Source organism: Pantherophis guttatus, chromosome 17 (assembly GCF_059756535.1).
Source record: "Pantherophis guttatus breed Tessera chromosome 17, ASM5975653v1, whole genome shotgun sequence".
Classification (NCBI taxonomy): Eukaryota; Metazoa; Chordata; class Lepidosauria; order Squamata; family Colubridae; genus Pantherophis; species Pantherophis guttatus.
Window position 1 is genome coordinate 12,447,479 of NC_142079.1, and position 26,189 is coordinate 12,473,667.

The following is a 26,189-nucleotide window of genomic DNA, read 5'->3' on the forward strand; positions in this document are numbered from 1 at the left end:
AGGGCGCTTTCTATTTTTTTTTAAACCCTAAAAATTCTGATTGCATTTCATGATTCATGATTGCATAAAGAGCCATGGTGGCGCAGTGGTTAGAATGCAGTATTGCAGCCTAATTCTGTCCATTGTTAGGAGTTCGATTCTGACCGGCTCAAGGTTGACTCAGCCTTCCATCCTTCCGAGGTGGGTAAAATGAGGACCCAGATGTTGGGGGCAAGAGGCTGACTTTGTAAACAGCTTAGAGAGGGCTGTAAAGTACTGTGAAGCAATATATAAGTCTAAGTGCTACTGCTGTTGCCCTTCCTTCCTTCCTTCCTTCCTTCCTTCCTTCCTTCCTTCCTTCCTTCCTTCCTTCCTTCTTTCCTTCCATGGTGCACAGTGGTTAGAATGCAGTATTGCAGGTTAACTCTGCCGACTGCCAGGTGTTCGATCCTCACTGGTTTGTGACATGTACAAAGGGCTGTCCTGACCTTACTAGAAATGGTTTCTTAACTAGGCTGTTGGATTGAGCTCCAAGCCTGGCGATTTGGTTGCAAACATTTCATCACCGTTCGAGGAGACATCGTCAGTGCGTTTTGAGTTGTGCTCGTCCGTTGGAATGCCGGTCTTTAAATACCTTTTTACGAGATGCAAAGTAGCCTGAATGTTGTTTGTTTGGATATTTCTGAGTCAAGGTCTGATTTTGGACTGTTTGATTGGCTGGCTGTTGTTGCTGGGCTATAGTTACATACCGTCTATATGATGCAGATTAAGATTAGAGTTGTTTATCTGGCGTGCTTCTGAGTCATTGTCTGGTTTTGGCTTGTTTGATAATTTGAGCGGTCCCTTTTTCATGGGGAAGGTTCTGGTTTGAGTCCATTGTTGAGTTGCCTTTGACTGTTCTCAGTTTACAGATTTACGGATTAGCAGAGTAGGAAGGGACCTTATAGGTCATCTAGTCCAACCCCCCTACAAGCAGGAGGCCCTATACCATTTCTGAGAAATGGCCGTCCAATCTCTTCTTGAAGGCCTCCAGTGATGAAACTCCCACAACTTCTAAAGGCAACTTCTGTTCCATTGGTTGGTTGTTCTCACTGTCAGAAAGTTCCTCCTCATTTCTAGGTTGAATCTCAGTTTCCATCCGTTATTCCTTGTCTGTCCTTCGGGTGCTTTGGGAAATAGCTTGACCCCCTCCTCTCTGGGGCAGCCCCTCCAATATTGGAAGACTTGCTATCCTGTCTCCCCTGGTCCTTCTCTTCACTAGACTTAGCCATGCCCAGTTCCTGTAACCGTTCATCATATGTTTTAGCCTCCAGTCCCCTCATCATCCCGGTTGCTCTTCTCTGCACCCTTTCTAGAGTCTCAACCTCTTTTTTATAATGTGGTGTCCAAAACTGGATGCAGTATTCTAAGTGCGGTCTTACTAAGGCTTTATAGAGTGGTATTAGTACCTCCTTTGGTCTTGATTGTATCCCTCTGTTAATGCAATTTACGATTGCTTTGGCTTTTTTGGCTGCCGCTGCACACTGTTAGTTCATATTTAAGTCATTGTCCACTAAGACTCCAAGATCCCTCTCACAGTCACTGCTATTAAGCCTGGTTTCACCCAGTCTATATCTGTACTTTTGGTTTTTCTTACCTAAGTGTAGGATTTTACTTTTCTCTACATTGAACTTCATTTTGTTAGATAGGGCCCAGTGTTGAAGTCTGCCAAGATCCATCTCGATCTTGAGTCTCTCTTCTAAGGTGTTGGCTATTCCTGCCGGATTATTTGGTCTTATCTGCAAATTTGGTAAATCCCCCTTCTATTCCCTCATCTAAATGAAGTGTGTTGCTATAGGAAGACATTTCCTTCATTCCGGAGTGTATAGTGTTTGTATTATTAAGCTAGACATAAGACCATTTTTCTTTTTTCAAACTGGGTGCCCTTGATTCCATCTAGGAATGTAAGGTGGTGAAGATAAAGGATGAAAGCATCCCTGACTATTCGGCTGAAAAGGAATGTGTGTCTGTGTACACCCCCACCACATATGTGTGTATATATTAGAAGTAGCATGAATAGCAGCTCTAATTTACATTTAAAAAAAAAATATCCCACACTTGTCCACAGGTTTCCTATGTTTGAAAACACCATCCAGAGCGGCAATTTTCTTCTGTGCCTCCGTGAATGCATTCACAGGGTGAGCTACAATAAAACGCCGGGGTCATAAGCTTCTTATATTCTTTTCTTTTGCAAGCTTTCAAGCTAATAATAATGTAATAACAATCTTAGCCCAGCCTTTTGTGAACTGGACCTGAAGGAGGGGGAGATCTGGTTGATGGCTGTCATTAAAGGCATTGTCCTCTTCTGATAAGCTCCAATGCTTTGCTGAACTCCACTCCATCGTGTTCTCCAAGGAAGCATTTATACTCGGCCGAACGGGTGCTAAATTTTTATATCATAGCCAGGTGACCATGGGAGGCAGGGGGAGTGAGGATTGAGGGAGTGGGTTACTGAGCACTGTAAAGGTAAAGGTAAAGGTTCCCCTCGCACATATATGCTACTTGTTCCCAACTCTAGGGGGCGGTGCTCATCTCCGTTTCAAAGCCAAAGAGCCAGCGCTGTCTGAAGACGTCTCCGTGATCATGTGGCCAGCATAACTAAACACCAAAGGTGCATCAAACGCTGTTCCCTTCCCACCAAAGGTGGTCCCTATTTTTCTACTTGCATTTTTTTAATGTGCTTTCGAACTGCTAGGTTGGCAGAAGCTCCCGGGACAAGTCACGGGAGCTCACCCAGTTACGCAGCACTAGGGATTCGAACCGCTGAACTGCCGACCTTTCGATCGACAAGCTCAGCGTTTTAGCCATTGAGCCACCGCATCCCACTGAGCACTGTAGTGGCCCTGAAATGTGTGCTAAATCACTATTTGTGCACCAAGACATTGGCGGCACACCGAGGAGAAATTGCCCTGCAATTGGAGTAGAATATGGCCCTATCTCTTTGAAGTGTTTCAGAAAAAGATGGAGACGTTGTAGTCCCTTTCCTTTCCTATTTTTTAAAAAAATCAGGCGCATCGATTGTCTTGGAGCACTTTCCACACTTTTGAGAGTTAGGCAAGCTGTTTGGAGCTCTAGGAGATAATGCATCCAAAGTGCACTTAAAAGAAAAGTAGTCAGGTTCCAAGATACACTTCTTTGTTCCTTTTGTGGTTTGTTGTCCTGGGAGAAAGAAAGTGTCCTGGAAGGATGGCAGTGGAGACCATGTAGAACAAGGGTATCAAACTCAAGGCCCACGGTCCGGATCTGGCCCATGGAGCGTTTAGATCTGGCCCGTGGGCCCACCCTGGAAATAGCGAAGGACTGTTCTGCCCCAGCTACGGGTCCCAAGAAGTGTAGCACACCCACACAGCTCCAAAAACTCCGTTTAATACAAACAGACCCCTTTCAAAATGCAGGCTTTAACCACCAATGTCCTTATCAGCCTGCTATGAATTACAAAGAATAAACAAACTCTGACAAGGGTTGGCAATCAGCCCAGAAACCAAATTGTAACAAGAAACTCACTCTCAAAATGCTTTGCGTAGGACCAAACATTGTTTCCAGCAACATTTGCCAGCTGTGTACGAACTTAAATAGGCTAAGAGAGTGGCCAATTAATCCCAAACCATACTCTCAAGGAGACCTCCTCCTGAGTAGTCACTCCTGCCTTTTGGCAGCCCTGCGTGCTCGAGCATTGAGAAGAGGCTCCTCCACTTCACTCTCTTCACTTGAAGGAGCCTCTGGAGGTTCTGAAGGCCCTGGCTGAGTCTCTGCCTCTGGCACCACATCCTCTTCAGCCTCTTCGCTGTCTGACTCAAGCGCCGGCTGCACAGGCTCCTGGCACTACACCACACCTCGTCATTGGGATCAGCCACAATCCACGCAGGCTGCTGGTGGGCCACAACAAGGACTGGCCCATGGTGCCTCTGCCAGACGCCTCCCCAAACTCTATTTTCACTGGCAGAGGGCTGCAGGAGGCCGTCGTGGTGAAAATGGAGCCTGGGCTAGCTACTCATGGCCCTCCCTGGGCTCCATTTTTGCTGACAGTGGGGCTGCAAGAGGCTACAAGAAGCTGTCCGAAAACGGAGCCTTAATAAGTGACATCGAGCTGGCCACACCGAGGTCAAACAGAACCCTGATATGGCCCTCAATGAAATCGAGTTTGACCCCACTGATGTAGGAAATCTCAGAGATCGTCCAGTTGGTGATAAAATCTGGATGAGGTTCTCTAGGCTCTGCTGAAGCTATGCAGGGTCAAAGCTGCTTAGCCCTTGGATGGGGAATTAAGAAGATGAGATGAGACGAAGAAGCTGAGAAAAGACCATGCAGAAAATTTCAGAGTTAGTCCAGCTGGTGATAAGATCTGGATGACGTTTTCCAAGCTCTGAAGCTAAGCAGGGTCAGAGCTGGTTAGCCTTTGGATGAGGAATTAAGAAGATGGGATGACACTAAGAAGTTGAGAAAAGACCATGCAGAAAATTTCAGAGTTAATCCAGCTGGTGATAAGATCTGGATGATGTCCTCCAAGTTGTGAAGCTAAGCAGGATCAAAGCTGGTTAGCCCTTGGATGGGGAATTAAGGAGATGAGACTAAGAAGCTGAGTAAAGCCCATGCAGAAAATTTCAGAATTAGACCTCATGGAGTCCACGTGTTGGAAACAATCCAACAGATGACTGTGTTAGCAAGAGAAAAACTTCTTTTCACCACTCTTCCAACTTGGCCGGGCTGATGGGGATATCTGTCTTTCTTAGTTTCTCCTGGGGATTTCTATCCTATTACCAATCTCTGATTCTCACCAGGGTTCAGTAGGCTCCCTAGCTGTCAAGGTGAAGCTCTGGTGTGGAAAACACAAGTAGAGCTTGTTGGAGGCTAAGACAACCCCAGAGTACTCCTGCTATCAGCGAGAAAGCAGAATGTGTAAATGGAACATCTCTCTCTTTGCATCCTTGGGTGAACATGTCAATTGATGCATGTGTTCAGGTCTTTAAAATATTGATAGTTAATACTGCTGAAACAGCCAGCTCTTGAGAGTCGCAGCACTCTGAAATCTTCTAAATGTGCTTCGGTCCCAGAACGGTTCTGTCATTATATTCCCACACCCAGTGCAGCCTTTCCCTGACTCCAGATGCATGCGTTGTGGCCCGCTGGTGGATAGCAGAGCTGGCAGCAGAGTCGGACAGTGAGGAGGCTGGGGAGGAATGTGGGCCAGTCCTGGAGGCTGGGGAAAGCTCGGACGAGGGCTCTGCATCGGAGGCAGAGCGGGAGTTAGACAGCAGCGAGGCAGAGGAACAGCTGGAGCCCGTTCCCAGTATGCACATGTGCAGAGCTGCCAGAAGACAAGAACAACTCAGAAAGCAGGGTCAACTCAGGAGTAAAGCCACACCTTGGAGGTGATTGGCCCCTCCCATAGGAAATAAAAAAGGAGCGAACTGGGAGTGGGCTTTTGCAGGAAACAATTCGTTCATTCCCTGACTCTGTGCCACGTTTTGCCTTGTACTGCGGTTGGAAACAAGTTACGTGGCAGTTTGCCAAACGAGATAAGGTCTGTGTTGATAAATATTCCTTTGAAAAACTGCTTGGACAAACCTTGCTGACTGTGAATGAACGTAATTCACAGTCGTGTAAATAAAAGAGGTTTTGCCAGTAATTCCTGCCTCCTGCTTGTTAAGGGAGCCTAGGTCAGAACAGTGTGGACATCAACTCCCAGAATAGGTGATGCTGGTTGGGGTGTTTTGGATGTTCTACAACCATCAAGAGAAGGTTATCCAAGTTGGGAATGGCTGCCTTGAGATCTCTTTGGAAGATCTTTTAGATCAGGGCTGTCAAACTTGATTTCATTGAGGGCCACATCAGGGTTGTGTTTGATCTCGGGCGGGCTGGGGTGGATGCAGGGATGAAATCTTCTTACCGGTTCGGAAGTGCATGTGTGCGTGTCACATGCACGCACAGACCCTCCTGCGCATGTGCAGAGGGTAAAAAACACATTACTTCCTGGTTAAAACCAGGAAGTAACGACATCCGGGCGGATGGGCGGAGCCTCGTACCGCCATTGCTACCAGTTCTCCGAACCACCTGCCACAATCGCTACCGGATCGCCTGATCTGGTCCGAACTGGGAGCATTTCACCCCTGGGTGGGCGTGGCCAGCTTGATGTCAGTCATGTTCAGGGGGTGCCTGTGGTTGCCTGAGCGCTCTGCCAGAGAAAACAGGTTTCCATGCTCCATTTTAGGCCACAAGGCCTCCTGCAACCCTCTGCCAGCGAAAACGGAGCTTGGGGAGCTGCACGCAGCTGCAGGAGGTAGTCATGGCTGAAAACAGAGACTGGGAGGAACACGCGTGGCCCTCCCGAGCTCCATTTTCGCTGGCAGAGGCACTATGGGCCAGTCCTTCACTGTTTCCAGAGCGGCCCCGTCAACCAGATTTAAGCACCCCATGTGCCTTGAGTTTGACACCCATGTTTTAGATTATCTCAGGAAATTGTTGTCTTTAATGCATGAAAATGCTTTCTAACTATGCTTAGAAGAAGGCAAGGAAAATGTTCTTGATTAAAATGCTACTAAAATAGCCGAAGATCCTGGATCGCAGCCCCAAGGGAAATAAAGTATTGGAAGAAAATGTCCATCTGGGTTCAGTTCCAAGTGGGGAGAAAGACACTGGAAACATGGAGGCTGTTTGGAGAGAGAGAGAGAGAGAGGGAGGGAGGGAGGGAGAGAGAGGTTGTCAGGCTCCCATGGGGCCATGCAGGGGTAAATTTGTAGGCTGTCTTGAGTCCCAGGCTTGGTTGAACCTTGCTGGGTGATGCAATCTTCCCAGGTGCCATGTGGTGAGATGGGTAGAGGGCTAATCCTATTGTGTCCTGAGGGTGAAGGTGTTTTGTTTTGTAGATAAGCTGGCCCAGCCTTTTGTCTTGTAGATAGGTTGGCCACCAGTCTTTCTGGGGCTTCATTCTTCTGGGACAGTGATGGCTAACCTTTTTGCCATCATGTACCAAAAGTGGGAGGAGTGTGTGTGGGGGTCGCTCGCCCGCACCCATAATTCTATGCACCCTGCCCCCCACGCATGCATGTGTAACCCCCCCCATGCTCCCCCCACTTTTGGCATGCAATGGCAAGATAGGCCCGTTTTTCGCTCTCCCCAGGTTCCAGATGTCAATTTTCGAGGTCGTCTCAAATAAATTGCATTTCAAACAAAGTCTTTGAAGAAAAACTCCTATTTATTAAGCACGACATTCTAACCCGACTCCAAACGAAGCCAACACTGACGTCCAGCCCCAAAACCCTCCCTTTCCGTTCCCCATTCCCCTGCACTCATTGGCCATCTTCCAAGTCATTCTATCCCTAATCTACTCCAGCTCAAAGGAATTTCCCCCCTCCCATCCAATCTCTTAGGGGATATTATCTCCAGGGAAAATAAGTAGGTGAAAAGTCAAACGTCCCTTTCCAGACGCCTTCGCTTCTCCTTCTTATGTCAGCACTAGAGTAAATGCAGGTTGAAGTGCTGACACCAGAGCCTTTCTAGGAGGCTGGGGGGGGGGGCAAAAATGGCCTTCCCCAGTCCCCCAGAGGTCCTCCGGAGGCCGGAAACAGCCTTTGTCCTGACTTCCGGTAGGCTCAAAAGGCCCGAAAATCAGCTGGCCGGCGCGTGTATGCATGCCGGAGCTGAGCTTGCGTGCCCACTGATATGGCTCAGGTGGCACGCATGCCATAGATTTGCCATCATGGTTCTAGGAGAAGGGTGGGTGCTAACCTTCTACAAAAGTTTTGGGTTATGCTCTCCAGCTGCCCGATTCTGCTGGGTTTTGTTTCGTTTTCTTTCATTTTTTAATAACCTGCTGGGATGAGAGCGTACTTGGGTGCGTAGGTGAGGGAAGCAAGCAATTGGACTGAATATACACACTGATCAAAGTGTCTTCCTTGGAAATGTGGAGAGAGCCGGGAGAAAGGAGAGGAAAGCAGCTGATTACTGTTTTTTTTTTTTTATTATTTTTTTTTGCTCTGGGAATTTCTGTTGGGAGCAAATTATTTACTAATCTGCCTCCATAGCTGCCAAAATGCTTCTCACTTGGGAAAGCACAACTCGGAGAAATTTCCAGTAATTCTGAAGCTCCCGGCTCTTCTTATCTGTGTGAGCCAGCCTCCCTGGTAGTCACATCCAGTTTCTCTTGCATTAAAGAAGAACATTTTCTGAAGACCATTTTCTATTTTCTCCAGTGTGTTCTTCTGGATGTTTAATGTCCTTGATCAATATCCAGAATTCTTCCAAAGCTTTCTGGATGTTTAATGTCCTCAATTAACATCCAGAATTCATCCAAGGTTTTCTGGATGTTCAATGTTCTTGATTAACATGCAGAATTCTCTCAACGCTTTCTGGATGTTTAATGGTCTTGATCAATATCCAGAATTCTTCCAAGGTTTTCTGGATGTTTAATGTCCTCAATCAATATCCAGAATTCTTCCAAGGTTTTCTGGATGTTTAATGGCCTTCCTTGATCAATATCTAGAATTTTCCCTCCTAGGTTTTCTGGATGTTTAATGTCCTTAATTAATGTCCAGAATTCTTCAAAGCGAGAGCTGTGTACAGAAGTTAGGGTTGCTATTCAAGCACGAGCTTGAGCCGAAATGTAGCTGGAAGGTTTGACAGTCTTGGATGGACGATTTCAATCTTACTCAAGGATGTGCTCCACTTTCAAATCAAAGGCAGGGAGGAATTTTAAGAAGCCCGTCTGCATTTAATGGTAGACGTCTGTCTTCCTTCCCCCTTGCTTTTCAGAAAAGATGACATTTATTTTACTCTTAGGTGAATTCTATCTCCATCGCAGAGCCGGGGAAATCTCCCATTGTCAGAAAGAAAAGAAAAAAAAAATAGCTAAGCCAGCGAACAGGAGAAAGGAGAGACGAACCAGACCATAAGTTCTTCAATTACATTCCTCCAATCCTAAAGAATACTTTGATAGTGGCTGTCCAGAATGATGCATCCGATAGAAACCATATTAGAATTTATTCCTGCCGAAGGAGAATATGAATCTCTCTCTCTCTCCTAGGTTTTTGATGGTTGGCTGACCCTCCTTTTAAAGCCTCTTCCTTCCTCCCCTCCATCCAATACTAGTGTAGGAGGTTAGCACCCACCCCTCTCCTAGGAAAATGAAAAAATGAAATATTCTAGGAAATATTAAAAAGGCAGAATATTATACCTCCCTGGATGAGAAATGAAGAAACATGTTTTTTAAGGCAGGAAGCAGACTCACTCTTGATAGCCCCCACCCTCCTCAATAGCCCACAGCAGATGCCAGCACTTAAGAGAGAAAGAGATAGCTAGGTCTATTCATAAGCAAATGCCCTCACCCAAGATCCAACAAAGGTAGGATTAGCTCGCTACCCATCTAGCAACAGAACTTCCCACATGGCACCTGGGGAGATTGCATCACCCAGCAAGGCTCAACCAAGCCTGGGATTCAAAAGACAACCTACAAAGTTAGCCCTGCATAACCCCCATGGGAGTCTGACAACCAATCTCTCTCTCTCTCTCTCTCTCTCTCTCTCCCTCTCCCCCTCCCTCCCTCCCTCCCTCTCTCTCTCTCTCCTTAGTTCTAGGTTGCTTCTCTCCTTGATTACTTTCCACCCATTGCTTCTTGTTCTGCCCTCAAGTGCTTTGGAGAATAACTTGACTCCCTCTTCTTTGGGGCAGCCCCTGAGATATTGGAAGGCTGCTATCACGTCTCCTCTAGTCCTTCTTTTCATCAAACTAGGCATACCCAGTTCCTGCAACCATTTTTCATATGTTTTCGCCTCCAGTCCCCTAATCATCTTTGTTGCTCTTCTCTGCACTCTTTCTAGAGTCTCCCCATCTTTTTTACATCGTGGTGACCAAAACTGAATGCAATATTCCAAGTGTGCCCTTACCAAGGCCTTATAAAGTGGTATTAACACTTCGTGTGATCTTTATTCTATCCCTCTGTTTATGCAGCCTAGAACTGTGTTGGCTTTTTTGGCAGCTGCCGCACACGGCTGGCTCATATTTAAGTGATTGTCCACTAGGACTGTCAGGGTGCTAATTAATCCCATTCTGCTTTTGGGTAATCGCACCTTGATTTAGAGACGTGGATCGAGACTTTTCCCTTGAAGCATACTTTTGCAAGAAAATAAACCCGAAGATATATTTTACTAAGAAAAACTCATTTATTTGTTATAAAGAAAATAAAACATCTCACCATCTAAATAATTACATTTTGGCAATGTTCCTGCCAGCTACCTCTCTGTGGCCGGACCTCTTGGCAGGAGAACAAAGAAAGATAGAAGAAAGAAAGTGAAGGAATGCGGACATGCGCAGTTAGCTTGCTGATAAGAAACTTGGCAAGCTACGGAAAGTCTGAATGTCCAAAAATATGAGCTCATCTGGTAAATACAAAAATGCAGTGACAAGGACTCCAAGATCCCTCTCACAGTTACTGCTATTGAGCCAGGTACCACCTACACTGTACCTGTGCATTTGGTTTTTCTTCCCTAAATGTAGAACCTAATTAAACCATCTTTCTAAGCAGTCTCCATGTTTCCAGTGCCTTTCTCTCCACTTGGAACTGAATCCAGAGGGACATTTCTTCCAACACTAGCAAACCATCTCCTGGAAGGATGTATCTCCTATTTATTTCCTGCTCTAAATGCCTCCGTGTACGGCTCTTTCATGGAAAGAAGCTTGTTGCAGTTTGCCTCTCATCTGCGTTGGAGCTCAGCAAATAAAAAAGGCAGACGCCAGCCTTGTCACAGTAGGGATCTTTTCTCTGCTGGAGATCTCTGATTGTTCTGTCTAGTCATCGAGAGGTAGGAGCTCAATTAATAATAAACCAGGCTAAAATGGCAAGCAGCCGACACCTGGCCCCTAAATCTGGGTTGGAGGCAGGAAAACAGACACATGCTTTAGTTACAGAACAGTGTTGGAAGGGACCTCGGAGGTCTTCTAGTCCAACCCTCTGCTCAAGCAGGAGAATCTATACAATCTCAGACGCGTGACTGTCCAGTCTCTTCTTAAAAACTTCCAGCGATGAAGCACCCACAACTTCTGGAGGCCAGCTGTTCCACTGGTTAATTGTCCTCACAGTTAGGAAGTGTCTCCTTAATTCCAGGTTGCTTCTCTCCTTGATTAGTTTCCATCTATCTGGTTTCTTGCAGTGGTTTCTTGAAATCTATTTTTTTTCCCTTACTGGTTCTGTAGGCGTGGCTTGGTGGGCGTGGTGTGGCTTGGTGGGCGTGGCTTGGTGGGTATGGCAGGGGAAGGATATTGCAAAATCTCTATTCCCACCCCACACCAAAGGTGGTAATTTGCAGGTTCTCTGAACTACTCAAAATTTCCACTACCGGTTCTCCAGAACCTGTCAGAACCTGCTGAATTTCACCCCTGGTTTCTTGTCCTGCCTTTTGGCATTTTGGAAAATAACTTGACCCTCTCTTCTTGGTGGTTTGGGGCTGCCACAAAGAAGAAGGGGGGTGGGACAAATTATTCTCCAAAGCACCAGAGGGCAGGACAAGAAATATTGGTTGGAAACTGATCAAAGAGAGAAGCAACCTGGAATGAAGGAGGAACTTCCCCACAGTGAGGACAATTAACCAGTGGAACAGCTTGCCACCAGAAATCTTGGGCGCTCCCATCACTCGAGATTTTTAAGAAGAGACTGGACAGTCACTTGTCTGAGATTGTATAGGTTCTCCTGCTTGAGTAGAGGGCTGGACTAGAAGACCTCCAAGGTCCCATCCAGATTCTATTCTATTCTATTCTATTCTATTCTATTCTATTCTATTCTATTCTACTCTACTCTACTCTACTCTACTCTACTCTACTCTACTCTACTCTACTCTACTCTACTCTACTCTACTCTACTCTACTCTATTCTTTGTGGCAGCTCTTCAAATATTGAAATGCTGCTATCATGTCACTCCTAGCCCTTCTTTTCACTAGACTAGCCATATCCGATTCCTGCAACTCTTGTTCATATGTCTTAGTCTCCAGGCCCTTATTTTAACTACATGCACAAGTCTTGTCTGGATTCTCACCTGTCGTCTTTTGTTAGAGCATCTTTCACCTCACTGGATCCACTTAAATGCGAAGGATCTGAAGCCCTGTATGGGTAAGCCAGGTGCCCGGGAATCTTGTTGATCTCTACATTTGATTGTGGGTCAGGAAGCAGAAAGGGGAAATTAGATCTGGTGGGTATGAACGGAGAGCCAGCATGAGAGTAAGTAAGTGAGTAAGAGAATTCTCTTACTTCAAGCCAATCATGGTTACCAATGGCAAAATTTGGCCTAGAGGATGGGACATTAGAATGATTTGAGTTTCAACCAGGTTAGCAACCTGAAGCCTAAGATCACTGATGATCTACCTCTTAATGTCATGAGGACCTTAATTTCTTACGACCTTGGGCAAAAACATGATTGGCATTTTTCTTAGAGGGGAGGCATCATGGTTTCTTCAAGTGAGCCGCGGTGGCGCAGTGGTTAGAGTGCAGTACTGCAGGCTACTTCTGCTGATCACCAGCTGCCAGCAGTTTGGCAGATTGAATCTCACCAGGCTCAAGATTGATTCAGCCTTCCATCCTTCTGAGGTTGTTAAAATGAGGACCCAGATTGTTGGGGGCAAGAGGCTGACTCTGTAAACTGCTTAGAGAGGGTTGCAAAGCACTATGAAGCAGTATATAAGTCTAAGTGCTACTGCTATTGCTATTCTCCCCTTCCTTCCTTCCTTCCTTCCTTCCTTCCTTCCTTCCTTCCTTCCTTCCTTCCTTCCTTCCTTCCTTCCTTCCTTCCTTCCTTCCTTCTATGGTGTGCAGTTTTAGAATGCAGAATTGCAAGCTAACTCTGCCCATTGCCAGGAGTTCGATCCTGACCAGCTCAGGGTTGACTCAGACTTTCATCCTTCCAAAGGTCAATAAAATGAGGACCCAGATTGTTGGGGCCAACAGACTGACTGTAAACAGCTTAGAGAGGGCTGGAAAGCACTATGAAGCGGTATATAAGTCTAAGTGCTATTGCTATTGCTAAGTTGGCCACTGTCTTTCCAATCTAACCTGTAGGAAACTCTAGGGACTTGTCTAGGCAGTTGCCAAGAGTCAAGATGGACTCAAAAGATACCGTATTTTTCCGTGTATAAGATGCTATTTTTAATTTAAAATATATACTTGAAAATGGAGGGGCGTCTTATATACAGGTGGCCGAGAGGAGAAGGCGGGGCCTGTACCCTTCCTTCAGCTCTGCTGGACGAGCCTCTACCGTATATGCAGCTCTATCATTCCTCTCTATTGTAGTTGTTTCCTGTATCACATTGCCACTCTAGGTTTCATCTCTATTGTTCCTGTGATGCATTTCCTGTCCTTATATTACTCACTCTCTGATAAGAGGGACTTCTTGCAGTGTGCTTACTTACTCTACATGAAACATGGGGGCATCCTATACATGGGGGCATCTTATCGATGGAAAAATACGGTATATCATTGTATATTCGATTTGAAAATTCGGCGTCAGGTGCAAAAAAAGAGGACCATACGTTAAGTTGCAGATCGGAATATTTATTGCTCATTCCTATACACAAGAATCTAGTCAATTAAAGTTCAACACTAAATTTGCACCAGGTCAATGGAATTCAGGAGGAGCTGGATTCGGACAATTTGTGGCAACGTAACGACTCTAGGCTGATGACTTGTTTGACTCCACCTCCCAGCTCTGGCTGCTCCTTCTCCCGCATTCGGTGGCAATTCCATTAATCTTCCAGATGGATGGAACATCAAAAGTCTGTCGACTTAATGGTTCAAATCAGACACTGCTTTCCCAGTGTTTGATTCCCTTTCAGGATATATGGTGCTCACGTTCCACTCTCCATCCAGCAGGGTGATCATTTTTGCTTGACTTCCTAGAAAGATATTGCTGAAGATCTCCGTTTTGTTCCACGCCAGTATGCAAAGTTCATCTCTGTAAGTTTGCACTGGGCTGGTGGCCTTTCGCTAATTAAATTTAATTAGAAAGCCTCCTGGGATTATTATTAATTTTTTTTTTTAAATATCCCTCACTGAGTAAGGATACACGAGCACGTTACGATTCCCACCTCCTCCTGAAATGTTAATTAGAGGAAGGACATGCTAGGGTTTGGAGAGAGAAAGAACTGCCTTGCAAACCTATAAAATAAACAGATTGATTTAATTTTAATCTGCTTTCATGGTGATGCATATTGATAACAGGTTTCTGTCTCCCAGGACTGGAGAAACCATAGACCGTAATAAGAATTTGAGGGTACATTATACAGTTTTAAATGGCTTATGTTTTGCTGGGCCACTCTCTTGCAAAATAATACCAAATCCGCCAGGAGAATCAGGGACTCGGAGTTATTTTCCATTTTCGACTTGCAATGAATAAAAGCCGATAAGACTATCTGAAGAAGAGTTGGGGAATCAAAATCAAGATAAGTCCATCCCGGGACTGAGCTTCTTTTGTTCATTTCCACCTCCTATTCTAGGATAGACATCCTTTTGCGGTAGAAAGCCTCATCTTTGCAACACGCCAGGGTTGAATTTTTGACAATCGCCGAGTTACTCCTTCAAAGGCAAATGTTACCTCTTTTACCTTGATCCTAAAACTTGATCGATCAAAGGTTCAGTAGTTCAGCGGTTCGAATCCCTTGCAGAACCATGGTATGGGGGGACAACACAAAAAGCCAACTAAATTATGTTGTGGTGCGGAGGTTAGAAAACTGGCTTTTACATAGAGTCTGATGGTCTACCACAGGGGTCAGCAACCTGTGGCTCCGGAGCTGCATGCGGCTCTTTGGGCCCTCTGCTGTGGCTTCCTTTCAGGTGATCCCATCACTGGCTGGCCCCGCCCCTCGCCCTCCCCTCCCAATCACTCCTCGCCTGGCCTGAGAAGGTAAGGGTGACGGCGGGGGATGGAGAAGCGGCCAGGGCAGAGACAGAGAGATACAGAGAGAGGGAGAGAGAGGGAGGGAGGGAGGGGAGAGAGAGAGATGTCAAAAGAATGTTGTGGTTCCTGGTGTTTTATAACAACTGGTTCTCTGCCCAAATGACCGGCTGGGTAGGCGTGGCTAGGGGAGGGCTCATGTGACTGGTGGAAGTGAGTGACATCGAGTTGGCCACGCCCACCCAGATTTTGTGTCTCCCGGTGTTTTCTTTTCTGTTGGAAAAGGGTCCAAATGGCTCTTTGAGTATTTAAGATTGCAGACCCCTGGTCTCCCAGAATCATTGTCTTACACATACAAATAATAGGGTTGGAAAATCTGGTTGTTTTTAATTATTTTTTGAACTCTAGGTTCCCAACAATTTTTTATTTTTTATTTTTTTTAATTTGATTTATATGCCGCCCTTCTCCGGAGACTCAGGGCGGCTTACAATGCGTTAAGCAATAGCCTTCATTCTTTGGTATATTTTATACAAAGTCAGCTTATTGCCCCCACAAACTGGGTCCTCATTTCACCTACCTTAGAAAGGATGGAAGGCTGAGTCAACCTTGAGCCTTGGAGAGATTTGAATCAGCAGAAATTGCAGGCAGCTGTGTTAATAACAGGGTGCACTAAACCACTGTACTATCAAGGCTCTTTCATTACCTGCACATGATAATTTTTGCAGATGTTCCAGTGAATCATTTTGGCAATTGTATATATTTATAATCAGATTGTGCAATCTTTTTTGCATGAGCTGAGTATATGATGTACTATTTCTTCTGTTTTATTAGATGTTTAAAGCAAAAAATAATATGAACATATAGATTGCCATGTATAACATGGGCTCCTTGCTCCTACCAATCACCTGTGTCTGGGGTAAGCCAGATACTGTCAGAGAATTTAAATAGGGCATCATTTAAGGAAAGTATATGTAGAAGAATATTATGTAAGTTCATTCAAGTACATTCAAGAAAGTTGTGGAGAGTCTTATCACTTAAAACAGGGTGTCAAACTTGCGTCGTCACATCGTCACGTGACCTATTGCAACTTTTTTCCCCTTCTAGCCCAACCCCTTGCTTAAGCAGGAGACCCCATGCCATTGTAGACAAATGGTTGCCCAATCTCCCCTTGAATGCCTCCAGTGATGGAGCATCCACAACTTCTGGAGGCAAGTCGTTCCACTGGTTTAATTTTCTCACTGTTTAGGAAATTTCTCCTTAGTTCTGGATTGGTTCCCTCCTTGATTAGTTTCCATCCATTGCTTCTTGTCCTGCCTTGGAGAATAAGTTGACCCCAGTGGTGAAATCCAATTTTTTTTTACTACCGGTTCTGTGGGCATGGCTTGGTGGGCATGGTGTGGCTTGGTGGGCGTGGCTTAGTGGGCATGGCACGAGAAGGATACTGCAAGAGCTCCATTCCTACCCCACTCCTGAGGGAAGGATATTACAAAATCTCCATTCCCACCCCACTCTGGGGCCAGCCAGAGGTGATATTTGCCAGTTCTCTGAATTGCTCAAAATTTCCGCTACCGGTTCTCCAGAACGTGTCAGAATCTGCTGGATTTCACCCCTGGTTGATCTCCCTCTTCTTTGGGGTAGCCCCTGAGATATTGGACCACTGCCATCATGTCAACCCTGATCCTTCTTTTCATTAAACTAGACATACCCAATTTCTATAACCGTTCTTCGTATGTTTTAGCCTCCAGTCCAGTGGTGAAATCCATTTACTTTCGCTACCGGTTCGTACACAGAGGGTCAAAAACGGGATGTAATGATGTCCCAGTGGGTAGGCAGAGCCTCCTGCCGCCGGCTCTACCGGTTCGCAAAGACCGGATAGATCCAGCTGGATTTCACCGCTGCTCCAGTCCCCTAATCATCTTTGTTGCTCTTCTCTGCACTTTTTCCAAAGTCTCAACATCTGGAGACTTGATACAAGAGGTTCCTTAAGCCTCTCCATCATCTCCAAAGCTGGAATGTGCAGACACGGAACAAGCAAAGAGCTCCGGTGACATCGGCGCTCTGAATTAATTTAGATTCACTGAGCCCATCTGGAGTGTCCAACCGATTTGGCCAAAACGAATTGATGGATTGATATGGTTCATTAAATCAGTTTGAATCGGTTTGGATTGACCTCGGGCCAGTGTGCTTGGTTTTTGTTCTTGTTTTTTTTGCTTGATGAGCTTTCACCGAATTAGGTCCCAAGCCGTTTGACGGAGCAGGATTGGTGTTATTCGAACGGATTCAAATAATTGCATCGCGTTCAGTTGGCTTTCTGAATCCGTTCGAAGGGGAGAGAATCGGAGGCTGGAAATGAAGTGGAGAAAACTTTCTAGCGCGTTCTTCAACCTATTTCGCCCTATCCTCCAGCTGCTTTGATCTTCTTTCCTGCTCCCTGCCGAAATAATAGTTTTTCAAAGAAAGTCAAGTCAAATTGTTTTTTCTTTCTTTCATTCTTTCCACACACAAAAAAAGAGGAGCCTCTGATGGTTAGAAAAGGAGACAGGTGAAGTCAGCTGAGAACACAACTGGCCCTTTAGTGATGTTTCTGCACTTTGCCACCCAGCTGTTCCACTTTTCACAACACTTAAGTGACAATTTCACAGCCATTACCAGCCTGCAGTAATGATGGGCCAGGAGATTATGTGTGAACCGGTTGTAAACCACGAAATACTGGGACAAAGCCACAGGCAACGGTTAAAAAACAAACATTGGGAATAAATAGCTTACTAAAAGCTTGCATTTTTTAAATGGCACAGTCTGAAGCCTTCTGAGCACCCCAGTCAACGTGGTATTTAGTGGAAGAAGAATCGTTAATACAAAACCACAATTTTTGGCGGTTCAACTTCAGTTTTAATAGCAGACACAGCTTTAAGTTTTAGGATGAGTCCTATTCTAGGAGAGAATTTTTCCTCTGAGTTTGTTTTCGGGAGAATTCAACGGTTTTCCATGGTGTTTACTGCAGAAAAGAAGTTCAAAAATATGATACTCGTGCAGGTTACTCCTTGACTTATAACCATTCGTTTACTGACCGTTTGGAATGACAATGGCATTGGGGAAAAAAAGGGGTCAGCGGGTTAGCCGTTTTGATTTGAACACGTGGGGTCCTTGGTACTCTCTGAGCCTAAGCAAGGAATCACCTCCCATCAACACCCAACAGAGCAAGCCACTTGTCTATAAACAAAGAGCTAACCCCACAGCCTCCTAGTGTAGATGATGTTACTTAGTTGGGTAGATGATGTTATCAAGGAAGGAAGGAAGGAAGGAAGGAAAGAAGGAAAGAAGGAAAGAAGGAAAGAAAGGAGGAAGGGAGGGAGAAAAAGGGAAGGGAGGAAGGAACTTCGTACAGTCACCCACGCTCTTGTCATTTCTCGCCTGTATTACTGCAATGCCCTCTACATGGGGCTGCCCTTGGGGTGCACCCGGAGGCTCCAGCTGGTCCAAAATGCAGCCGTGCGGGTTGTTACGGGAGCTTCCCGTTACTCCCATGTTATACCTCTCCTGCGCGAGTTGCACTGGTTACCAGTGGTCCTCCGGATCTGCTTCAAGGTGCTGGTGCTTACCTATAAAGCCCTTCATGGCATGGGCCCGGGGTACTTGCAGGAGCACCTACTGCCAGCCTCTCACCGACCAGTGCGCTCGCATAGGGCAGCCCTCCTCTGGGTGCCAACGGCCAGGCAATGTCGACTGATGGCGCCCAGGATGAGGGCGTTCTCTGTGAGCGCGCCGACCCTCTGGAATGGTTTACCCACCGGGTTCCGCATGTTTCCCGACCTCCGCTCCTTCCACAAGGACCTAAAGACGTGGCTTTTTAAACAAATCGCTTGACCTGCGGGGTGTTTTTAGTTTGGTTTTAATATGGCTTTTAATTGTTTTTTTTTTAAATTTGATTTATATGCCGCCCTTCTCCGGAGACTCAGGGCGGCTTACAATGCGTTAAGCAATAGCCTTCATACTTTTGTATATTTTATACAAAGTCAGCTTATTGCCCCCACAAACTGGGTCCTCAATTTACCTACCTTAGAAAGGATGGAAGGCTGAGTCAACCTTGAGCCTTGGCGAGATTCGATCTTACTTTAATTGCAGACAGCTGGTGTTAAATTACAGTGCTTCTGTCTGCTGAGCTATCCAGGCTCCTTAATTGTTGTATTTTTAATTTATCTAAATTAATTTATTTTTACTGTTCTACGGTTTTAATCCTTTGTGAGCCGCCCCAAGTCCTTCGGGAGAAGGGTGGCATGTAAATTTGACCAAATTGGGGAGGGTGCAGGGATGGGATTCAGCCGCTTCGGACCAGTTCAGGAGAACCGGATGCTAATTTTACATCTGGGTTCGTCGAACCGGTAGTTGCATGGACTGGCTGGCCCCGCCCACCCCTCCCCTCCCAGGAATCTCCATAAGGCTCATTTTGGATGCCAGGTAAGTACAGCACCCACGTGGAGGTTCTGGGAGGGCGAAAAATGGGCCTCCCAGAAGTCCAGAAATGGGCCCATTTCTGGCCTCTGGGGCACTTCCAGAGCCTGGGGGAGGCCGTTTTCGCCCTCCCAGAGGCTCGAGGAAAGTCTCGGGAGCCTGGGGAGGGCAAAAACACCCCCCTTGCCATGGTGCAGTAGGCCAAGTAGGCCATGCCTACCATGGCCACACCCACCCAGCAACCGGGCAGAGAACCAGTTGCTAAAATTTTTGAGTCCCACCCCTGGGAGGGAAGGGAGGAAGGAAGGAAGGAAGGAAGGAAGGAAGGAAGGAAGGAAGGAAGGAAGGAAGGAAGGAAGGAATAGTTGTTGACGTTCGGTAATCAAATGTCTACAAGAAAACCACCAAGTTCAGAGAGCACCAAGGAACCCACACAGTCCCCAAAGATCCTCACCCCTGCTCTGAGAGTTACCTGTGGCTAATTGTTATAACCTATAGGCCACACCGCCTTTCCGGAATCCCTTGCCACAAATGCAAGAAACGAGGAAAGGATTTAACGTTGTATTCTTTTAGTAAGGAAGTGCGCATCAACTCAAACCTTATGAGAATTTACCCCAGTTCTCGTCCTCCTCTGGGGAAAATACGTATGGAGACCCTACCTCTTTTGTCAGACAGATAGATAACGAGCGTCAACGGTGGTGATGAACGCAGAAACGTATCTTTGATAGCCTCTTTCGTGTTATCTCCCACCTTCCGCTTTTCTGTGCCAGGCAGAGAAATAAACCGTTCAATTCAAGGGAGCGTTTAAGCCCCAGTGAAAGGTGTATAAGGCCCTGCACAGGTAATCTGGCTTTTATTATATTCTCGTTCTTTTTTTTCCATACCGCCTGTTGTCTGTCTTGAGAGACACCGCGTTTTTGAAGGGACAGTAATGAGCACAATCAAACTATTGTCCAAAGCACCTGAGGGTAGAACAAGAAGCAACGGGTGGAAACTAATCAAGGAGAGAAGCAACCTAGAACTAAGGAGAAATTTCCTGACAGTGAGAACCATTCATCAGTGGAACAACTTGCCTCCAGAAGTTGTGAATGCTCCAACACTGGAAGTTTTGAAGAAGATGTTGGATAACCATTTGTCTGAAGTGGTGTAGGGTTTCCTGCCTAAGCAGGGGGTTGGACTAGAAGACCTCCAAGGTCCCTTCCAACTCTGTTATTCTATTCTATTCTATTCTATTCTATTCTATTCTAGTCTAGTCTAGTCTATTCTATTCTAGTCTAGTCTAGTCTAGTCTAGTCTAGTCTAGTCTAGTCTACCCTACCCTACCCTACCCTACCCTACCCTACCCTACCCTACCCTACCCTACCCTACCCTACCCTACCCTACCCTACTCTATTCTATTCTATTCTATTCTATTCTATTCTATTCTATTCTATTCTATTCTATTCTAATCAGTGGAACAACTTGCCTCCAGAAGTTGTGAATGCTCCAACACTGGAAGTTTTGAAGAAGATGTTGGATAACCATTTGTCTGAAGTGGTGTAGGGTTTCCTGCCTAAGCAGGGGGTTGGACTAGAAGACCTCCAAGGTCCCTTCCAACTCTGTTATTCTATTCTATTCTATTCTATTCTATTCTATTCTATTCTATTCTATTCTATTCTAGTCTAGTCTAGTCTAGTCTAGTCTAGTCTAGTCTAGTCTAGTCTACCCTACCCTACCCTACCCTACCCTACCCTACCCTACCCTACCCTACCCTACCCTACCCTACCCTACCCTACCCTACCCTATTCTATTCTATTCTATTCTATTCTATTCTATTCTATTCTATTCTATTCTATTCTATTCTATTCTATTCTATTCTATTCTATTCTATTCTAATCAGTGGAACAACTTGCCTCCAGAAGTTGTGAATGGTTCAACACCGGAGGTTTTTAAGAAGAGATTGGATAACCATTTGTCTGAAGTGGTGTAGGGCAGAGGTCTTCAAACTTGGCAGATTATGGACTTCAACTCCCAGAATTCTGCAGCCAGCTATGCTATGCTGGCTGGAGAATTCTGGGAGTTGAAGTCCACAAGTCTTAAAGCTGCCAACTTTGAAGACCTCTGATGTAGGGTTTCCTGCCTAAGCGGGAGGTTGGACTAGAAGATCTCCAAGGTCCCTTCCAATTCTTCTATTCTATTCTATTCTATTCTATTCTATTCTATTCTATTCTATTCTATTCTATTCTATTCTACTCTACTCTACTCTACTCTACTCTACTCTACTCTACTCTACTCTACTCTAATCAGTAGAATGACTTGCCACCAGAAGTTGTGGGTGCTACAACACTGGAGGTTTTTTAAGTAGATATTGGACAACCATTTGTCTGAAGTGGTGTAGGTTTTCCTGCCTAAGCAGGGGGTTGGACTAGAAGACCTCCAAGGCCCCTTCCAACTCTGTTATTGTATAATGAAAGATTTGATGGAATAATTGGAAAGAAAAGCCATTTCCTGTCGCATTGTTAATCTAGTTTCTTCTTTCTCCCAGGGTGAAGGTGAAGAGGGGGGTGAAAATTTTCAGCATCCGAGCCAGCAACCCATACATTTGGGAAGTCCAAAAGAGCGTGGATTATTTTGGAAAGAATTCCCCGGCGGTGATATTTTGCCAGAGAAAAACAGCTGGAAAAAGGTAGGCTTTGGTTTTGATCTCGGAGGATTCCTTCTGAACCATTTTCGGATCATAGCTGAGATCGTCTACATATAGTAGTAGCAAAAATTGTGAAAACTTTTTGGGAAAAGTGTATTTTCTAAAACTAGCTAATAACAGCACTATTTTTGGGAGTAGTACCATAAAATTATATATCAATGGGAAGGTAATTTAATCAAGAATGTAATGCAATAACTTTTATGAAGGATTTGCTATTAGAATAGCAGTTACAGTATAAAGAAGAAAAGTGAAACACGTAGAAAAAAAACAAGATATACAAAAATGATCACCATGTCAGTAAATACTTCGTTGGGTAACCCTTAGCATGAATGATGGCCTTACAATGTCTGAACAGCTTGGTTTCTCCGGGGTCCTTTTTCGTGGGTTTTTGCTAGCAGTGACAAACTCGCCTCCAGGTTTACGGGGATGAGTTGGGCGTTTTTTGAGTCTAGAAACCAAATATTGCAGAGGAGCACCTGGGAGAAAGATGCCAGATCAATGCCTGGTAAAGACTACGCTAGTGGCCCAGATTGTGGAAACCTTTTGGGAAAAGTGTATTTTCTAAAACTAGCTAATAACACCACTTTCTTTTGGAGTAGTAGCATAAAATTATACATCAATGGAAAGATAATTTAATCGAGAACGTTATGCAATAACTTTTATTAAGGATTTGCTATTAGAATGGCAGCTACAACATAAAGAAGAAAAGTCAAACACGTAGAAAAAACGAGATATACAAAAATGATCCCCATGTCAGTTAATACTTCGTTGGTTAACCTTTAGCGTAAATTACAGCCTTACAACGTCTTCCCATGGAGTGAACCAAGTCTTTGAGTTCTGCAGCTGTTATAATATGAAAGCAAGATTGAAGGATGGCTTCTATTAACTGGGTTTTATTGCCGGGTCACTTCTGACTAACAAGTTTCTTTAGTCAGCTCCAGGAGTGAAATGCTCCCGGTTCGGACCGGATCACCTGATCTGGTAGCGATGGAGGCGGGTGGTTTGGAGAACCGGTACCAAAAATCCCTGCCCCCCCCCCCATTGCAATCATCAGAGGCTTCTTTAAATTTTTAAAAGCATTTTTTCTACAACCTCTTTGGCCGAAAAAAATGCTTTTAAAAGTTAAAAAAAAAAGCCTCTGATGATCACGCGGCTCAGCTGGAATCATTGGTGGTAAAATTACGTGAAACCCACCTCCGCTGATGATGTTACTTAGTCGGGTAATGAAATGTCTGCAAGGAAAAAGCCAAGTTCACAGAGCACCAAGGACCCCACAGTCCCCCGAAATAACTCACCCCTTTTCTGAGAGGTTACCCATTGCTGGTTGTTACAACCTGTAGGCCATATGCATCTCTCCGGAATCTCCTGCCACAAATCATGCTGCAAGAATAATTTGCACAGGTTTGCCTGGTGCACCAATTGCGACCCTACTTGGATCAGGAGGCTCTCCTCACAGTCACTCATGCCCTTGTCACCTCACGGTTAGATTATTGCAACACGCTCTACATGGAGCTACCCTTGAAAAGTGTTCGGAGTCTACAGTTGGTCCAGAACGCAGCCATGCGAGCTGTCGTGGGTGCACCTAGGTACTCCCACATTACACCAATTCTCCGTGAGCTGCACTGGCTCCCTATTAGTCTCCGGTCACAATTCAAGGCGTTGGTTATTACCTTTAAAGCCCTACATGGCTCAGGGCCAGGGTATCTTTGAGACCGCCTTCTACCGCATAGCTCCCAGCGACTGGTAAGATCCCACAGAGTTGGCCTCCTCCGGGTCCCGTCAGCTAAACAATGCCGGCTGGCGGGCCCGCGGGGGAGGGCCTTCTCTGTGGCTGCCCCATCTCTTTGGAACCAGTTACCTCCTGAGGTCCGGACCATCCCCACCCTATTGGCCTTCCGAAAAGCAGTGAAGACCTGGCTTTTCCGGCAGGCCTGGGGCCGTTGATCTCGCTGTTGCGATCTGGCGAAAATCCGGCCATGAATGGTGTGAATGGATTTTAATGTTTTTAATTTTTAATGTTTTTATATATGGTTTTTGAATGCATTGTAAGCCGCCTTGAGTCTTCGGACAAAGGCGGCATACAAGTTTTTTTTTTAAATTGGATTTATATGCCGCCCTTCTCCAGAGACTCAGGGCGGCTTACAATGCGCTAAGCAATAGCCTTCATCCTTTTGTATATTTATACAAAGTCAGCTTATTGCCCCCACAATCTGGGTCCTCAATTTACCTACCTTAGAAAGGATGGAAGGCTGAGTCAACCTTGAGCCTTGGCGAGATTCGAACCCTGCAGTAATTGCAGGCAGCTGGTCTTAATAACCAGCTTAATAACAGGGTGCCTTAAACCACTGTACTACCAAGGCTCTTGGTACCAAGTTGAACAAATACATAAAGAAACAAGGAAAGGATTTCATGTTGTATTCTTTTTTTTTTTTTTCCTCCTGATGTTTTGATTCCCAGCAACTTGTGTTGGACATCAGCTTCCAGAATTCCCCAGCCAGCAATTTTAAGATGCATGGACTTTTAATCTCCCAGAATTCCCCTGGGGAATAGAGCATGCTCTCTGGGGAACTCCGCACATTTTAAAATTGCTGGGCTCGAGAAACGCTGAGTTAAGAGAACGAGGGGGGAAAAGGAAAAAGTGTGTGTGGGGTTTCTTTTTTGTGTTTGTGTGAACGTGCACACACCTATATGGGGTGGGGGCGGGGGTAGGGAGGAAGATGCTTTGAATTTTGTCCAGCTCCCTTGTACCGTCTCTTCAAATTAAGAGCTTTAAAAGATGAATGCCTGGCTAATTGCAATCCTTGCTTTGTAGCTTGAACTCTCCAGGAGGAATTAAAAATGCTTCCTCGTCAATCTTGTTAGTGAATTTTTTCGAGCCATGTTTCAAGATGTAGATTTATAGCTCCTCTGCTTTGTTTCTCCTCCTGCCCCGGCGATGTGAGACTCGTCTCTTGAAGCAGTCAGCATTTCGGAAGCTGGCTTATTCCGTTAGGACACTGTGGTGGAGAGCCCATCTCCGATTTTCCCCTATTCCAGGATAAAACCATCCCTGTGGATTTTACTCCGCGAGTCGTTGCCGATTCTAGGGGACTTTGCTCATCTCCGTTTCAAGGCCGTTGAGCCAGCGCCGTCCGAAGATATTTCCGTGGTCATGTGGCCAGCATGACGGTACAGAGCACTGTTTCCTTCCCACCGAAGTGGTACCTATTTATCTACTCGCATTTGCGTGCTTTCGAACAGCTAGGTTGGCAGGAGCTGGAGCGAGGACAGGAGCTCATCCTGTCACGTGGCGCTCGGGTCGCGAACCTGAGCTGCCGGGTTTTCCAGGTGACAAGCCCAGTGTCTTAACCGCTGAGCCACTGCGCCACCTGGAACGAAAGTGGTCCATTTTCCCCAAGACTTCCAATGGACTGGCACTTGGCCCACCCTCTACCCAAAGCTTTGGAGGGACTGTCCCACTAATCCACCCATCCATGTCCATTTATGATGTCTTTGGATGACTCCTGCCTTGAAGAAAAGGTACAGGGAGTCCTCGTTTAATGACCAGTCATTATTTGATGAGTCCTGCCTTGAAGAAAGGGTACAGGGAGTTCTGGTTTAATGACCAGTCATTATTTGATGAGTCCTGCCTTGAAGAAAAGGTACAGGGAGTCCTCGTTTAATGACCAGTCATTATTTGATGAGTCCTGCCTTGAAGAAAAGGTACAGGGAGTCCTCGTTTAATGACCAGTCATTATTTGATGAGTCCTGCCTTGAAGAAAAGGTACAGGGAGTCCTCGTTTAATGACCAGTCATTATTTGATGAGTCCTGCCTTGAAGAAAAGGTACAGGGAGTCCTCGTTTAATGACCAGTCATTATTTGATGAGTCCTGCCTTGAAGAAAAGGTACAGGGAGTACCTTCCTCTCTGTAGCAGCCCTCAAATATTGGAAGACTGCTATGATGTCTCCCCTGGTCCTCCTCTTCACTAAACTAGCCAGGCCCAGTTCCTATAAACGTTCATCGTTGTTTTATCCTCCAGTCCCCTCATCATCTTGGTTGCTCTTCTCTGCACTCTTTCTAGAGTCTCAACCTCTCTTTTTATAGTGTGGTGACCAAAACTGGACGCAGGATTCCTCCTCTATCTTCGAAGAAATCAGAGCTATAAAAGGGCAACTTTAATTAACTCGAGAC

General features: G+C 45.6%; 1 protein-coding gene across 2 annotated transcripts in view; it reads left to right on the forward strand.

Annotated features, from left to right (window-relative positions):
- Positions 1 to 26,189, forward strand: part of LOC117676069 (transmembrane protein 132D) — a 406,180-nt gene that overhangs the window by 168,103 nt on the left and 211,888 nt on the right. For both annotated transcript variants that reach the window (XM_087880598.1, XM_087880597.1), the window contains one exon: positions 21,859 to 21,999. In XM_087880598.1, the coding sequence (XP_087736724.1) occupies positions 21,859 to 21,999 (141 nt within the window). The remainder of the gene's footprint in view (positions 1 to 21,858; positions 22,000 to 26,189) is intronic.